The sequence below is a fragment of the Rutidosis leptorrhynchoides genome, chromosome 5 (assembly GCF_046630445.1).
Source record: "Rutidosis leptorrhynchoides isolate AG116_Rl617_1_P2 chromosome 5, CSIRO_AGI_Rlap_v1, whole genome shotgun sequence".
Taxonomy (NCBI): Eukaryota; Viridiplantae; Streptophyta; class Magnoliopsida; order Asterales; family Asteraceae; genus Rutidosis; species Rutidosis leptorrhynchoides.
Window position 1 is genome coordinate 163,992,216 of NC_092337.1, and position 19,501 is coordinate 164,011,716.

Consider the following 19,501-nt stretch of genomic DNA (forward strand, 5'->3'; position numbering starts at 1 on the left):
TTATAATTACTATCATCAAGGTTATTAAAATTTTTAGTAACTAATATTTTTACAACAAATGTAAAATTGTTATTTTAATTGTTATTATTATTAAAACTATTAATTATTATCTTTATTAAAAATATTATTTTTGTGATTATTATCATTATGATTATTATTATTATTATTTATGTTAATAACTAAAAACAATTGATAGTTTTGTCAAAAACTATCAAAATATTATTTTAATTATTATAATTAACAAAATTATCAATTTATCATTTTTGATATTAATATTAATATTAAATTATTATTATGTAAATTATCAATTTATTAAGAAAATTTATCATTTTAAATAAATACATTATCCTTAAGGGAAATATTATTAATATAAAATATTAATCCATCGTTTTAATATATTTTTGTATAAAATATTATTTATTAACAAGTGAATTATATTGTTATTATTATAAATGAATTTTGTTAAATAAAAATATAAAATGACAATATTTATTCAGGTATAAATTTTTGAAAATTATTTGGAGTCAAATGAAATTCTGTTAACTTTTACATATTAGTCTCGAGCATTAGGATTGGTATACTATAAATTGACTTTATTTGTTATTTAGTTATTAATCGTTATATAAATATATAATTAATTAGGATCGTGAATCGAAGGCCAACCTTATACGTGTTCAATGATGTTATATGTATTTTTACTACAAAATACATTAGGTGAGTATATAGTCCCCTTTTAAACTTTAAATATTTTTGGGCTGAGAATACATGCGCTATTTTTATAAATGATTTACGTTATGGACACAAGTGATCAAAAATATATTCTACGTTGAGTTGTACCACTGGCATACTTCCCTGTAGCTTGGTAACTACTATTTACAGCGGTATTGTAAACGCGAATCCTGTTGATAGATCTATCGGGCCTGACAACCCCAACCAGACTGGACGACCAGTATTCAACGGTTGCACAGTACTTCATTTCGTGACTACACTTGGTACAGTGTAGTAAGATTTCATATTAAAGGGAATATGCGACGTGATTAATTGTTAAGTATGGTTACCAAGTGCTCAACCACTTAGAATATTTTTATTAAATGTTTACATATGAAATCTTGTGGTCCATTGTTATAACGCTGCTAGCATCAAACCTATATATCTCACCAACTTTATGTTGACGTTTTAAAACATGTTATTCTCAGGTACGAATTAAGTCTTCCGCTGTGCCTTAGCTCATATTAAGGATACTAGTTGGGACCATTTAAGCCATGATACAAGAACGTTGCATTCGAGTCATTGAAGATCATTAAAGACATGTATTAAGTAAATGACAGATTAGGTCATTTGGATATCGAGAAATGTTAGACAAGTTTGTTAAATTTTGATGTAAAGATAGATTGCCTTTTAAGAATAAATGCAACGTTTGTAAAATGTATCATATAGAGGTCAAGTACCTCGCGATGTTACCAACTGTTGTAATTCGTTTGTAATCAATATGGACATCGTCCGGATGATTAGTTTCGGATCCTTTCAGTTGGTATCAGAGCGTTGGTCTTAGTGAACCAGGTCACCCATTAGTGTGTCTAACTGGTAGTTGTTAGGATACATTAGTGAGACTGGACTTTGACCGTGTCTGCCTGTTAAAAAGTTTTGCTTATCATTTCTAGTCGGAAAACATCTGCTTATCATCCTTAGGAAGTTGCCTGCTTATCATTCTTAAGTCTAGACACATCTTATTGCATTTAAGTGCATCGATAGTGTATAGGCAAAATTCATATCATAGCGTATCTGTTACTATAGACATTGCCTGACGTATTTCAAAGATTCTCCGTAATTCACGGGATTTTGGTATTATATATACATATGTAAATTATGTATTGAAGAGTACCAAACCCCAAACCAAAAATTCATTTCTCCGACCATACAAGATGGATTCTTCATTCAGCTCAAATTCTTCTGACTTCGATAGCTTCGCCGATATGGATTTCCATTCGAGCTCCGAGAACAGCATCACCGGAATGGATCAACCAATTTCCCATCATCTATTCTGGATGAATTGGGGATGGGTTCGTAATATACTAAATTTCTGGAGGCAAGAAGAAAGTGATCCATTCCATCCATCGAATTGTCCTCTTAACGATGAACCTGAAGCACTTACCGGCGAACCTATTCGAAACACCATTTTCTCGCTCATTTCTAGAGTATCTCGTCATGATTACATACTATCCCATATTTCAAATCTTGTTCATTCGCTCGTTCCAACCGTCAATCATCCCGGTATAATAGAAGAAGTCAACGAACTCCGTGCTCGGGTAGTGGCTTTGGAGAATATGGTGCTAAGGTTACAATCACCAACAGCAGCATCAGCAGCATAATCCGTACTACCACCGTCAATACCGACAGTACCTTTATCACCCCAATCACAACCGCGCCTTAAATCTCAACATCACCATCTGTATCTCGAATATCAACATCACACGACTCAATATCTGTACTTCGAATATGATCTTCGTTCTATATAACGTTCTACATCAATTATCTTCGCTTTACGTATCGTATGACGATTATGTAATTTCTAAAGTCTTAGAGATTATGTAATCTAGAATTAACGATAAATCAAATGAGTTTAATATCTTATTGACTCATTAAATCTATGATTACCTCTGAAGAAAATATATATGCAAGTATATTTTCATAAAGATAGTAATTAAAAATTTCTTCGTACACACTATTAATGATGAAAATATTTTAACGGGTGGGTAGTACCCGAGGAATATTTAGGATTCACATTAATAAATTACACCGTACATTCTCGGATCTGATTCAACGGTTATCTATTATCTTACTTATAACCACCGATATACGTATCCGTTCACCACAGAATAACCATTTCTACTCAAATTTCATATTTGGATTTTGAACCATCAGAATCCAACAAGTGGCAAAACGAAGAAAACATTGGACAAAAATAAAAAGTGTTAGAAACAAACGATTTAATTAATTGAAATTGTGATAGGATTTCACGCTAACTGTTCCGGCTAACTGTTCCCAGCTAACTAATTAACATTTAATTTATCGCAATTTACATTCTCACACTTTTATTTATCGTCATTTAATTTCTGTTATTTACTTTTATGCAATTTTAAGTCGGGACACATGTACGCAATACGTCGGATTAATTCTGAGACAGCACGGTGCATGGGTCATGATATTTTTTTTTACGCATTTAAATAACGGGACACGTATACAAGGTTTCGACTTATCATATTGACCCATCTATATATATATTTCGGAACAACCGTAGGCACTCTATATGTGAAGGAGGGAGTTGGCTATACAGGGTCGGAGTTGATTCCAAAATATATATATATATACTTTGAGTTGTGATCGACACCGAGACCGGTACACGGGTCACGATACGTATTATTTAATTCGAATAATATATATATCTAACTTATATATGAATCTATTGAACCATTGGACATTCGGACTATTGAACTGCTAATTTTGGACAATTAAAATGAAATAAAATGTTGAGTATAACATATGAAACTAAACTAATCTTCAAGTTTGCCACTTGATTCTATTTTAAACCTCATTCTTACAATTGCAATTTGTATTCACAATTTTTCATGATTCTTGAAAACACCTCGATCGAGAAGTTGAACCCACCGCACTTCATCTACGGAAGAAAGATTTACGCACCTGAAAAACTCTCGAATCCAAATTCATAGTTTAACACATACCGTGTTGAATCCTTTGCCATTTATTAGCAAAAACAACCCTACAATTCCTTTTCAAGAAGCTAATTTTGTCACAGCTCCACTTCGACTTCTCAGTGAAACTACTCCTACTATAACCTCGATATTTATATCTTGTCCTTTCGCTGTCGTTATCGAAAAACCTTTTATATTCTACAAAATCATCATCAGATGTCCCAGCAGTTTGTTATCTATTCGGAAGAATCCGCAATCAGTATTTTGAAAATCTCGCAAAATTTTCCTCGTCGTGCTTAAAACATCTATCCCTAAGAATTTCATACATCGAATGTGAAGTTTCTGAAAAACGTCTTGAACTATGAAGTAGTTCTTGAAATGCTAATAAAGCAGCAACAACTGTAAACGAATATAACAGTCAAAAGTTTGATGATGAAGTACAGTGTGTTGGTAAAGCTCAGAAAAAGAAAAGGGTTGGAACTGAAAAACGGATTGAGCAAAGTATGAAGGAGGATGTAGATAAAACTCAAGAACTGAATCTGCTTTCAAAGAATCCAAATGATCCAGTACCTGCTGAAACTATTAGTAAGAACCCCACTCCTTATTCTAAACCTTTCAAGATGATATTCTTCATCATCATCTTATCTTAGATATTATAAGATATCTTCAAATCTTCCGTTATACATAACCTCCATATCTCTGGAGGTATTTTCACAAATATTCCTATCTGCGATCATGTATCTCTCCATAATATCTGCGTTATAAAAAGAAACTGTGTTAGTTTCTAAATTCTGAAACCTCCGAGTTTAAAATATGAATGTTTTGAAGTAGTGTTGGGAACTGATATATGAATTAGTATAATATAATGAAACTTGATCAACTTCATTATATTACAGTAACTCATGTTAAGTTTATAATGGAACGTGATGATTCACAGTACCATCATCATGTGCCATGTTTCACGGCTCTTACATTCTATCCAATCTCCAAACATATTAGAACTTATCACCCTGATAGTTCTAATTTTCCAAAATATCCTGGTAATTTGACCAATCAAAAATCGTGCCATTACCATTTCTTTCTGATAACATTAGCTATGTTCGTTCCAAATTTTATACATACAAACTCTGAACCATTACTCGCTTGGTTCGAGGACGGGAAGAAGAAACGAAGGGACAAAACCTCAGAATAGAAATAGGAACATAAACCACAGCAAATAAGAGAGAGCATTAACTGTGGATGACAATGATTTTAAGGGACAGGAGTAGGAACATCGAAATATAAGGGAAGATATAAAACCTAACAACAACCCTGAAACTACAAACCGTGCATATCAATACGCATTGCAACGTAAAGGCACGGGAGAATTAAAAACATTATAATTCCAAGGAAAGGATAAAAGAGAATAGATTCTTTTGGTGATAGATGAAAAAGAAGAATGAAAGATATGAAAGTTAGAAATATAACAAGGATTAGAATGGGATGGAGCATTTTAGCGAATGTCTTAAAGTAGGAACTAAAGAGAAAGAATAGAAGGTGTGAGAAGTAAGAAAGGGAAGGAGGTAAATTTATAGTGAAATATTCGACAAAGAAATCAAAACAGATTGCCACGTTAAATCAAAGAAGATCCTGATCGCCGCAAAACTAAATCTTATTACATAAGATTTTCCTTAAAACCCTTAAATTCCGAAAATCGATCATAATCACGTCATCGGTTACAATAATTCTATATTTACTCAATTCACTCTCTTTTGTGATAGCTTCGCTAGTACGCTTCACATAATCGAAATATTTTATCTATATCTATCAATAATGATAAAACTCCGTTATCACCTCATATTCGTCATGAAAGCATTCCTATTGTTATCCATGACGACCTCTAACAAATTTCGGGGACGAAATTTCTTTAACGGGTGGATACTGTAACGACCCGGAAATTTCCGACCAAATTTAAACCCTAAACTCTATATGTTTCCGACACGATAAGCAAAAACCCTAATGTTGAGTCTAGAAAGTCTGAAATCTTCATTTGGATAATTAGTTACCCTTTTGACCAAGCCTGGCGATTCACGAACATTTATGTGTATATGTGTTATATATTTATTTATAGATGATAATAACAAAGTATTAGATATACGATATTAGGTTTTGACGTTATCTTAAAAAGTTATAATTTTTCTAGAAACTTTTTGGCAAATCATAAACGTTAACGGTTTGTGATTTTATAAAAATAAATATTTAAATAAAACGTGTTCATTAAATATATATTTATGTATTTTACAAAACGATTTAAATATAATATTTAGTTAAATATAAAACGATTTGAATTTAATTACATTTTGAAAAAAAAAACAACGAGACTCTGATTTATACAGGTAAATGACCACAATGTTCAAAAAGTTAAGTTATATTTTTAGTGAGATTGTTTTTATAATTTAAATCTAATATTTTTGATAAAGGTACGTCTCACGAAACGCAAAGTGTTAGTTTTTTTTTTTTTTTTGACACACGAAACTTTATTTGGAAAACCGGAACCAGAACTTTAGTCGCGTGACAACGTAAAAGTAATTTTTGTAAAAATTATATTTTTACCCTTAACGTAAATATAATATATTATTTAATTAATTATTAAATTTAAATATATTAAAATATATATTCAAACATTGGATCCTTTTACAAAGTGGAGTACAGTTTTCCAATTCTGCCTTTAAAAGCCAACTTGTGATTCATTTTAAGATAACACACATACACGCATAAAGAGAGATAGATATTACTCCATATTAGTACTACGTATTATTTACTTACTTTATTATTATTATTATTATTATTAATATTATTATTTAGATCTTAATATTATTATTAAAATTAAGATTTAGATTAATAATACTTTTAATCTTAAGATTAGGGATATCATTAGTATTAAAAATCCCTAAAATACTATGACGAGGTTCTGCCCAAGTATTTCAAAACTGATTTCATGAGTGGGATAAAATTAAGGAGATTATGGGTCATAGCTATGGAAGTTATGGGTATGGATCGGGGGTTTTGCTCGTGAGTTAAACTAATATGTATCGTCTCCGGGGTGTTTAAAAACCTTTCCTGCAATATTGAATCTCAATATTGATACGTGAGCACTCAAAACTTGACTTTTATTTACTTTTAGTGTGTCCCTGACTAGTGCTCGAGAATTTAGGATCATTTATGCTTTTATATTTATTTTTGTCAAAATATACTTTAGGATAGAATCTGAATTAGTTACTCATGCGGTTAAGATAAAGTATATGATATATATGTTTTTGGAAAGGTGGCGAAAAACTATAAACTTTTTATTTAGATGTCGAACGAATTCGACGGACGGATTTGGAGATATAGTCAGTTGAACTTTTGTACAGATTGTTAAAAATGAATATTTTTATTTTACGTCGTCGTTAAAATTATCGTTATTATTATAATTACTATCATCAAGGTTATTAAAATTTTTAGTAACTAATATTTTTACAACAAATGTAAAATTGTTATTTTAATTGTTATTTTAATTGTTATTATTATTAAAACTATTAATTATTATCTTTATTAAAAATATTATTTTTGTGATTATTATCATTATGATTATTATTATAATTATTTATGTTAATAACTAAAAACAATTGATAGTTTTGTCAAAAACTATCAAAATATTATTTTAATTATTATAATTAACAAAATTATCAATTTATCATTTTTGATATTAATATTAATATTAAATTATTATTATGTAAATTATCAATTTATTAAGAAAATTTATCATTTTAAATAAATACATTATCCTTAAGGGAAATATTATTAATATAAAATATTAATCCATCGTTTTAATATATTTTTGTATAAAATATTATTTATTAACAAGTGAATTATATTGTTATTATTATAAATGAATTTTGTTAAATAAAAATATAAAATGACAATATTTATTCAGGTATAAATTTTTGAAAATTATTTGGAGTCAAATGAAATTCTGTTAACTTTTACATATTAGTCTCGAGCATTAGGATTGGTATACTATAAATTGACTTTATTTGTTATTTAGTTATTAATCGTTATATAAATATATAATTAATTAGGATCGTGAATCGAAGGCCAACCTTATACGTGTTCAATGATGTTATATGTATTTTTACTACAAAATACATTAGGTGAGTATATAGTCCCCTTTTAAACTTTAAATATTTTTGGGCTGAGAATACATGCGCTATTTTTATAAATGATTTACGTTATGGACACAAGTGATCAAAAATATATTCTACGTTGAGTTGTACCACTGGCATACTTCCCTGTAGCTTGGTAACTACTATTTACAGCGGTATTGTAAACGCGAATCCTGTTGATAGATCTATCGGGCCTGACAACCCCAACCGGACTGGACGACCAGTATTCAACGGTTGCACAGTACTTCATTTCGTGACTACACTTGGTACAGTGTAGTAAGATTTCATATTAAAGGGAATATGCGACGTGATTAATTGTTAAGTATGGTTACCAAGTGCTCAACCACTTAGAATATTTTTATTAAATGTTTACATATGAAATCTTGTGGTCCATTGTTATAACGCTGCTAGCATCAAACCTATATATCTCACCAACTTTATGTTGACGTTTTAAAACATGTTATTCTCAGGTACGAATTAAGTCTTCCGCTGTGCCTTAGCTCATATTAAGGATACTAGTTGGGACCATTTAAGCCATGATACAAGAACGTTGCATTCGAGTCATTGAAGATCATTAAAGACATGTATTAAGTAAATGACAGATTAGGTCATTTGGATATCGAGAAATGTTAGACAAGTTTGTTAAATTTTGATGTAAAGATAGATTGCCTTTTAAGAATAAATGCAACGTTTGTAAAATGTATCATATAGAGGTCAAGTACCTCGCGATGTTACCAACTGTTGTAATTCGTTTGTAATCAATATGGACATCGTCCGGATGATTAGTTTCGGATCCTTTCACCAGGGATGATGTTTCTACCCAATATTAATATTGTTTCAATGTTGAGGATGATCCTAAAATATATGATGAAGCAACGAGGTCTCGAGATGTTGCATTCTGGAAAGGGGCGATTAATGATGAAATAGATTCCATCATGGGCAATAACATTTGGATGTTAGCTGATCTACCTCCTGGTTGCAAATGTTTGGGTTACAAGTGGATCTTCAAAGATGAATGTAGATGGAACTATTGAAAAGTTCAAAACAAGGTTAGTCATTCAAGGCTTTAGACAAAAGTCTGAAATAGCCTATATTGATACTTATGCTTCAGTGGCTCCTATCACTACCATTAGATCGCTTATTGAATTGTCTGCACTTCACAATATGGTTATTCACCAGATGGATATGAAGACAACTTTCTTAAATGGTGATTTAGATTAGGAGGTTTATATGAACCAACCTCAGGGCTTTGTCATGCTAGGTATTGAAAGAAAGGTGTGCAAACTTGTGAAGTCCTTATATGGGTTGAAATAAGCACATATGCAATGGTATCAAAAGTGGTTTTATCTAGTGGTTTTAAATTAAATAAAGCAGATAAATGTGTACATAGAAAATTTGATGATTCTGGTAAAGCAGATATAATTTTTCTATATGTTGATGACATGTTAATTTTTGGGACTAAAAAGGTTGATTCAACAAAACATTTTTTTTCATCAATGTTCTCCATGACATATATGGGAGAGGCTGACGTTATCATTGGTATTAGGATCAAACATGAAAGTAATGAAATTTTAATTTTTAAATCTCATTATATTGGGAAAGTGTTGAGAAAGTTCAATTTCTTTGATTGTACTCATGTGAGTACACCTGTGGATCCAAGTGAGAAACTAATGTCTAATCTAGGTGAAGCTGTATCACAACATGAGTATTCTCAGGTGATTGGCTATTTGATGTATGTCATGACTTCAACAAGGCCAGATATTGCTTTTGCTGTGGGAAAATTGAGTAGATATACTAGTATTCCTAGTACTCATCATTGGCAAGCAATTAGGCGGGTACTGAAGTATTTGAAGAAAACTATGAACTATAGTTTATCTTATAGTGTGTTTCCTTCAGTAATAGAAGGATACACTGATGCAAGTTGGAAAACCAATGCTGAAGATCATTCTTAAACAAGTAGTTGGGTGTTCTTGCTTGGGGGAGGTGTCATCTCATGGGCTTCCAAGAAGCATACATGTATTACCAACTCAATGATGGAATCTGAGTTTTTTGCGTTAGCTATTGCTGGTAAAGAGGCAAAATGGCTTAAAAACTTAATTCATGAGATTCCATTATGGCCTAAACCTATATCACCCATGTCTACCCATTGTTATAGTGCTGCTACATTGGAAAAGGCTTATAGCCAGATGTAAAATGGGAAGTCTAGACACTAAGTATTCAGACATAGCATGATTCATGAACTAATGATGAATGGGGTAATCTCTATAGTGTTTGTGATGTCACAACATAATTTAGCTGATCACTTGACAAAGGGATTGGAAAGAGACTTTGTTAACAAGTCTGCTGTGGGGATGGGTTTAAACTATACATAGAATTTCTAATTATAAGATACACAAATTCCTTCTGATGAAAATCAAAAGTTGAATTCAATGTGGAAGGCTTATACTTAGAAATTTGGAGTACATAACTTTGATATCATCATAAGGTAAGGTATGTACTACGGCCTGCTGAAGGTGAGGTTGAAGTTTAGCTTCTTAATGGTTCATTTGAAAAAGTGAAAGAGCAGGTGCATGACTGAAGTGAACTACGTATGTGAATGTAAAGTTTTGCCGTTTCAACAAAGCTTGAACTTTTTCTTTGGATACATTCATGAATGGATATGGACACATGTCTTATAAAGTTATGTGTATGTTATTTTCAGTTATTCAAATGGGTTGAAGGGTTTAATTCTTAGAAAACCATGATTCTCGAATATTTGGAATTTGTAATGTAATAAGGAGGAAATTCAATCTTCAAGTGTTAGGACCCCGAAGTATGTATAGTGTTAATGTGAAATAAGCCTAAATGAAGGTTCCTTAGAAGAGGGCTATATAAGGAACCTAAGTAGTCCTAGTTAGATAGCCATTGCATTGTGATGTTAAAGCGAAGGGGTATAAAATACTATTAATTTTGACTAGGAAATACTATTAAATACGATATAATTTTACACAAGTTATTTATTTATTTATAGAGTGGATATACCTAAACCTTGCTACAACACTTATAGGCAGTGTACCTAATCGTACAGTAGTGTAGTTTTTAGTAAGTCCGGTTCGTTCCACAGGGAGCTAGCCAAGTTTAACGCTATATTTTTAAAATTATATTTGTAAATATATGAATATATATATAAGTAGTATTATTATTATAAAAGGGGGTTTTTACCGTTTAATGACCGGTTTGTCGATTTTAAAACTTTAGTCGCAGTTAAAACCTAATGTAAAATATAAAAATATAAAAGACTTAATTTTAAAGCGTAAAGTAAATTACAATAATTAAAGTGCGATAAATTAAAGTGCGATAAATAAAATGACAATAAATAAAATTACGATAATTAAAAAGTACAATAATTAAAATGTCAATAAATTAAAGTGCGATAATTAAAAGTGCAATTAAATATGAAATAAAGGAATTATGTTTATTTAAACTTCCGTAATCATGATGTTTGACGTGTTGATTTTAGTTTATTACCATGGGTTAATTGTCCTTTTTCCTGGATTATTCAATATGTCCATCTGGTTTTTGTCCATAACAGTCCATCAGTCATAAATATAAAGTGCGAGTGTCCTCGTCAAATTATCCTTATATCCGAAGTCAAATATTCCAACTAATTGGGGACTTAAACTATAATTACACCAATTTTCCTTGTATGTAATTCACCCCTGTTTTAATAAGTTCATTAACTATTAATCCATTCCCGTGTCCGGTTAAATGAACGATTATTAGTACTTATAAATATCCCGCCCATCGTGTCCGATCGAGTGTATGTGGTTATTTATAGGTACGTCCAATTGTAAATCTTTATTTTAAATTAACAAACTATCATTTAATTAAATAAATATAAAGCCCATTAATAGCCCATAGTCTAATTTCTACAAGTGTCGTTCTTTTGTCCAAACCCCATTTATGGTACAAAACCCAATTACCCAATCTTTAATATTTTAGCCCAACATCACGATTACTTTGGCTTAAATAAGCATAATAATAACTTAGCTACGAGACATTAATTTAAAAATGTTGAACATAACTTACAATGATTAATAATAGCGTAGCGTTACACGGACAGAATTTCGACTTACACCCTTACAACATTCGCTAACATACCCTTATTATTATTAAATTAAATTAAAATTAAAATTATAATATATATATATATATATATATATATATATATATATATATATATATATATATATATATATATATATATATATATATATATATATATATATATATATATATATATATAATACATGAGAGTGAGAAGAGAAAAAGATGTCTTAACATTCGACCAAAACTGCGAAATTTATAGGACCTGACCAGATTTTTTGCTCCATGTGATCGCATGGAATTTGTTCTTCCAGGCCATGCAGGAACCTTTGTTTTCTTGTTTGCCGACGGTTTTATTAAATAATATAATATATAAATAATTTTAAGAATTAATTATATATTATATTATATTCATGTGCACAGTTGACTTGTAATTTTTAGTCCGTTGCGTCGAGCGTTGAAAGTAACTCTGGTCCCGGTTCCGGATTTTCGAACGTCCTTGCGTACAATTTAATATCTTGTACTTTGCGTTTTGCGTCTTGTACTCTTGAAATTTTGAGACGTTTCTCATCAATAATTTGAACCACTTTGATTGTACTTTGTACTTTTTAGCTTTTTGGTCGTTTGCGTCTTCAATTCGTCGAATCTGTCTTTTGTCTTCACCTTATATTATTTCAACGAATATCACTTGTAAATAGAAAAATTGCAACTAAAAGCTTGTCTTTCTTGAGGGATAATGCTATGAAATATATGTTCGTTTTTAGCATTATCAAATATTCCCACACTTGAGCGTTGCTTGTCCTCAAGCAATATAGTCTTGAAATAAAAATACTAGAATCACTTCTTTATTCTTCACACTTTGTACATCAGTGATTTCTATATGGCGGTATGAACAATGGTAGTAACGATGTGGTTTACAGTCCCACATGACTATGAAAATTTAGATCCTTAAGGAAACTGGATCTTTATGAAAACATTTGATCTTTTGAAAATTAAATCTAGCTTTTACCCTAGAAAAGTTTTTCGAAATAACCCTTCACCGGTGTTTGCAAATTGTTTTTGTGGGTTTGATGAGTTTCAGATTTGAAAATTTTAGCTCAAAACTTGAGATTTTGTATCACCCACTTGCTAACCTTTTATTGGGAAAGCAACACGTCCAGTATACTTGCTCCGTATATTACCTTTCAGTAAACTACCGTCTGGTTGTAAAGAAAAGCGTTGAACAAGTAACTGTTAAGGCAATGTCCCATGACATGCTTTTAATTATGGTCTGTATCGTGTCGGATACAATTACTATCCTTTGTAGGAGCAATAGTAAAGCTCACCCTTATGGTTTTTCGGTCTAGCACAAGGTCCTGTCTTCGACCATGCTATGCAACCACCGTTCTTACTGTTGACACCTGATTTGGTTCAGGTGACCTAATGAATTCCAGGTGAATTATTAGGATTTTACGTTCAATGGTAATGAACGCATTAAAAATAGGGTTTTCAGAAAACAAATTGGTTTGTAATTTTGATCAAAATATTTTCTCGTTCAAGCTCGAGTTTAGATATCATCGAATTTCATGAGTTTGTAATTCTCAATCTTTAAAAGTCAATCTCAAGGATTGAGTAATATCAGTCTTAAAAGCTGATTTTTGAACTTTAAGGAGATTATCCTTTCTGGGGATCTGATTCATTAGTCTTATAAGCTAATTTGCACGGTGCCCCCCCCCCATTGTACGAGACAGATCCTCTCATGGTTAGGATAAGTCTGAACACTTGGCGACCCTGTTTGATGCTGAGGTCCGTGGATTTCCAGCTGATTTTCGAGAAAACTTTACAAGGTTTTTCGTAGACTCTACAATTGGTATGGACGACAACTTCCTGACCTAAATCAAGAAGCGCGTGTCTTTTTTAGAAGACTTTACTTCCATTAAATGATGAAATTTATTCATCGTGTAGATCCATCTTTCTTTCAAATATATTACAATTTACCGGGTAAAACGGTTAATTTTGTCCAAAACAAAAGTATCTTAAATTATTTGTACAAAAATATGTGATATATGTTTTAAATAACTTGATAAATTTTTCCCACACTTGGCTTTTATTTTCCTTTCTTTGTTTTTTTATTGTCCTCTATTCCATTTTAAATGAATTCTAACATTTTGGGTTGTTTCTCAATTTATGTCCTTTCCGAGGTAACAATAATTTCGGTGTTAATACCTAGTTTTATCGCTCATAAATATGTATAAACATGATTTTGAGTTCATTTAATTGAAAATTTTTAAAAATTTTTACTAGAATTGGGTAGTCAGTATATAAGACTACGGATGTTCTTTATTATCAGAGAGCACTAGATTCTAATACAACTACTGCGTTACTAGTATTTTTAATGGTAACCAAGTGTTTAAGTCAAAAAAATTTTAAAAATCCGAAAGAATTTAACCCCTTCCCACACTTAAGATCTTGCAATGCCCTCATTTGCAAGAAATCAGTAACAATTTAAATTATTGAGGGTGATTAGCGTAGAAAAATGATTAAATTTTACCAAAGTTTCCAAACATATTGGCGTTTATTTGCTGAATGATAAATGGTGCACATCATTTGTTCATTTCGTCTTGTTGTTACATCACATTTGTTTTTCGTTTGTCGTCAAAATTAGTAGCTTTTGCTGAACTTAATGCCAGTCTTTGAAAATGCACGGTTTTACCCTGTTGTGTACAATTGACAATATACATACATACAAATAATAAAATGTATGGTAATTTGAAATGGGACTTAACATCCCACTTTCAAATCAAATATGAAATATTAGTACAAAATAATAAAAATGTTAAAACTTACATAAAAGTATCACAATATAATATGTTTAAACATAAATAAATAAAAATAATAAAAAGATAAAAATCATAGCAATAACCAACGGAACTATATCAATCTGGATAGGGGTTCCAGTTCATGTCGTCGGGCAGGTTCCATGGTTGGTTATAGGTGTACTGATAGGCCTGGTTAGGGTCGTAGAGAGTAAATGGTGGTTGCATATCGGGCTGGTGTGGAGGATAGTAAGTAGGTCGGGTCGGTACATAGTGATCCTGAGGTGATAGCTGGCTCATGATCTGATGCTGATGATAATGCCATCTATCATGTTGTCGTTGCCTGGAATGCTCGTACTCATTCTGGGCTTGCCACTGCTCGTATCGACTATGTCTATCCTGGTTTGTCATTTCTACCTCATCTATACGCTGGTAGACGTCAGTCATAGCCTCCCTAATGTCATCTGCTTCCTCCATTTCCTCATCTGAACCTATCTCTACTTGTGGATGACAACCAACATATGGTACTGCCTAATTACGTCTGCTCTTCAATACCTTAGCACCCTGATAGACCTTCAATCCTAAAGTATCATCCTGTTACCTACATACCATAAGTGGACACCTTTGATCCCTATCTACACCCAAATACTCTCCAATGAGAGTAACAAAATTACCTCCTCCTATTATTCCCCCTTCCTGTATTCCGGCTACCACTTTGGACAGATAAAAACCAATACAGTAGGGGATATTAACAAAGCTTCTATTGTTTCAAATACACTTAAGGTAAAATAAGTCGCTAAAAATCTATGTATAATACGTAGCTCCGCTTTGTTAACATCTAAATAGGAGTGTCTTCCTCTAGCGAAAAAACATTATAATTTGACATACGCCTCCAGATGGCGTTCGCGTCAAAATTCCTATCTACCCTTTCACCATGATAAATCAAATTCATACAATCAGGTAGTAGTAATTCACTAGGAGTATAAATCTATAAAGCTCTGGCCATGTCCAGCATGGACATCCTGTACATCCTACGGCCAAGTATAAATCTAAGAAAACTTCTATCATCTAACCTAACTACATCCGCATTAAATGAAATAGTACTCATAAGCTCAACACACCATTCCTTATATACAGGCCTACGAATGGTGAATAAACGTTCCCAATCGGGAAAAGAAGAGCTGCCATACCTTTAGATCAGATGCAGTCTAACTGAGTTAGCTAGTTGGACCCTTTCCAAAGGCTCCCAATCAATTACCCTTGGTACTTCTACATTTTTCGTTACCAATTTGAATTTGTTACTTTGATACGTCCGGTAATCTCTCCAACTTCGATCAAATCTCGAATTGGGATGCAACTGTTCTTCATGAATCGTCGGATGTGCTACTATTGGATGAATCAGAAAAATTACGTAGGCATTAATATATTCTTGTTGCGGATCATAATATGGTACGTGTTGATCAGGTTGTTGTTGTTGTTCCTGTTGTTGCTCCGGTTCATATTGCATTTCTGGTTCAGGTTCTGGAGCAGGTTGCCTAGATGATGATGTTGCACCATCAGTATTGGTAAATCTCTACAAAACACATTAAACACAAAATTTGTGCATCCAAATATGCAATAGTGTTAGCAAAATAAAAACTTGAAACAATTACAATAACATGTTAAATCAGAATTAAACTTATACGCATTTTCACAATTTTAACAATTCTACACTTTTTCAAATAAGCATATATGGAAATGTTTACAAAGTTCATAAGCATTCAACTCAATTAACATGTTAAAACAACCATTACTAGCAATTAAACAAGTTTCAAATGACATTTACATCAATTTAATCAAGTTTATGAATTTTAGACCTAAAAAGTCACTTTAATTCTCAAAAATCATGTTTAGGATCAAAGTTTGGATCATTTAGTTACCTAAACATGTTACACTACTTAATTTAGCAATAATTCATTACAAAAATCGGCCATAACCTGTTTATATCAAAAAAGCCCTAAATTGCTCAAGAACACAAACCCTAGATTCCTAAAAATTTTGAAGTTTTTGACTTCAAATCATGTCAAATAACATCAATCTAGGTTATACATGCATAATATACTAACAATTTAACTCTAATTACACTAGAAATTAACGAAATCAAATTAGGTAAATTATAGCTCAAGAACATTAAAAATCAAATTTAAAGAGGTTTAGGGGTGTAATTGTTACCCTTCTTGATAAACTTCTTATCAAATTCATGATTAGAGCGGATTATAGCAAGAAATTTGGTTGATTTTGGTGAAAAATTGATGAATATTGAGAGGATTTTGGGTTATATTCGTGTATGTTTTGTGTGTGGAGTGAGGAAACAGCAGAACCAGTCGACTTTTGATACCTGACCAGAATTCGGTCCTCATACGACCGCATGAGTTTTTCAAAGAAACTCCATGCGATCGCATGGGGTCTGGCATTTTTTTTTTAAAAAAAACTTATACTTTTAAAACATAAATCAATAAATTTTAAAAATTTGTTTCTTTTTATGAATGAGGGCATTTCGGATCGTTGTCCTAGTCCGTCTCTCAACAAAGTTTTAAAATTTGTTACTTTTTAAGCGTCGTTTTAAAAGCAAAGATTTTTGGGTTTTTTAAATGTTTTTGGCATACTTTAATTCAATAAGATTAAAAATAATGATAATAAAAGTTCTTGTCCCTCCCTTGGGTAGAGCAATTTCGGTTCAACGACCTAGTTTTCAACTCAAGACGAATTTTTAGAAATCACATTTTTAACTTAATAAAATAAAGTAAATTTTTGTTTTTAAATTCACACCAAACTTAAATTTAAAATGCATAAAATTAAAAATTCATATTATTAAAAAAAAATCACACCAAATTCTTATTATATTTTTGTTTTTATACATACAAACTTATATTTAATTTTTCAAATATTTACAAGCTTAAATATTGATTTTAAAAAGTTTACATTAATAATTTAATATTAATTTTAAAAACAAAGTAAAAATAAAATTAAAAATCTTTTTAGTCTTTTATCCCACTTTAATCAATCAAATATTATCAAAAATATACGCCCCTCTTTTTGGTAAAGTAATTTCGGCTATATTACCTAGTTTTACTCCTGACGAATTTCTGAAATATTTTGGGTTGATTGATTAAAGATATTTATACCTTAAGAATAAACGGTAAATTTCGCAGTGATGTAATAAAAATTTGTATGATATCAATAATTTCGGTTACGCATACCTAATTTTATTGAATACCAATTTAATACTTTATAGCGAACGATTCAGCGTTTATTATGAAAAGGTTAAAAGCAATAAAAAAATAAAAACTGTACATACTTACCTATGAGAAAGAATTCTCAGAGATCTGCTTTAGCCGACTCATAGGAGAGTCGTGTGATTTGGTTCTCCATAGCTACGTAAGCATAACCTCGATTCTTCAATATCTTTTCTTCTAAACATATAAACGGTCCTTCTCTGCATAGAGTAAAAAATTCGGTATTTGAATATGTTTGATTATTTGAACATTTACCTTCGTGTGACCATTTTCCACATTTATACCATCTTTCAAGGTTTCGTGCTCTTCTCTTTGTTGAGGATTTTGATTTTCCTTTACCAAAATGTATCTTATGATGATCTTTTCTGAGTTCTTTTCTTACTCCATCCATTTTGTCTCTTATGAATGATACCGGTTCACTCGAAAGTGTGTCATTATTACGTTTAGTAATCATAGCGTGTAGCATTAGACCATGGTTCAGATCAAAGGAATTCTTCATCTCGTAAAACCTAAAAAAAAATAAAAATTCAGAATGGGGGGAGAAGACTAGTTCTTTAGGGTCTGCTAGGGAAAGACCGTTCGGATTCCATTCTCGAGAACTACACGAAAACAGAATATCTAACTCTAACAGAAATACATATTACCCTAAAAAGATTCGAACCTTCCCACACTTAGTTAGCTGTGGTGTCAAAATTGTGATTAACTTCATCTTTAACTTCCATGAGATTATCTATGTAATGTTTAACTCTGTGACCATTAACCTTAAATTCAATCCCATTTGAATTTATTAATTCTACTGTTCCATATGGGAAAACTCTTTTGACTATGAATGGTCCAGACCATCTTGATTTCAATTTTCCAGGAAATAGCTTGAATCGTGAATTGAAAAGAAGAACTTTGTCTCCTTCTTTAAATTCTTTTGGACTTCTGATTCTTTTATCATGCCATTTCTTCGTTCTTTCTTTATAGATTAACGAATTTTCATATGCTTCATGTCTTAATTCTTCTAATTCGTTTAGTTGGTTTAACCGTAGACGTCCGGCTTCATGCAAATCAAGATTACATGTCTTCAAAGCCCAAAATGCTTTGTGTTCAATTTCTACTGGAAGATGACATGCTTTTCCGTAAACGAGTCTAAAAGGTGTGGTTCCAATTGGGGTTTTGTAGGCTGTTCTAAAAGCCCAGAGTGCATCCTCCAATTTCATAGACCATTCCTTTGGATTTGATCCTACGATTTTCTCTAGAATACGTTTTAATGCTCGGTTGGTATTTTCAACTTGTCCACTTATTTGTGGATGATAAGCGGTTGAGATTTTATGAGTTACTCCATATCTTTTGAGAACTTTCTCAAGTTGATTATTATAAAAATGAGTACCCCGATCACTTATTAAAGCATTCGGTGTTCCAAACCTTGCAAAAAGACGTTTTAAGAAGTTGACTACAACTGGTGC

General features: G+C 31.5%; 1 protein-coding gene across 1 annotated transcript; it reads left to right on the forward strand.

Moving 5' to 3' along the window:
* Positions 1 to 9,408: 9,408 nt before the first annotated feature.
* LOC139849144 (secreted RxLR effector protein 161-like) lies at positions 9,409 to 9,846 on the forward strand. The gene has a single exon (XM_071838814.1). The coding sequence runs from the start codon at positions 9,409 to 9,411 to the stop codon at positions 9,844 to 9,846; it is 438 nt and encodes a 145-aa protein (XP_071694915.1).
* The last annotated feature ends 9,655 nt before the right edge of the window (positions 9,847 to 19,501 follow it).

What these genes read in the sequence shown, in the direction of transcription:
- LOC139849144 (XM_071838814.1), top strand. Translation starts at nt 9,409, where the DNA reads ATGGGAGAGGCTGACGTTATCATTGGTATTAGGATCAAACATGAAAGT.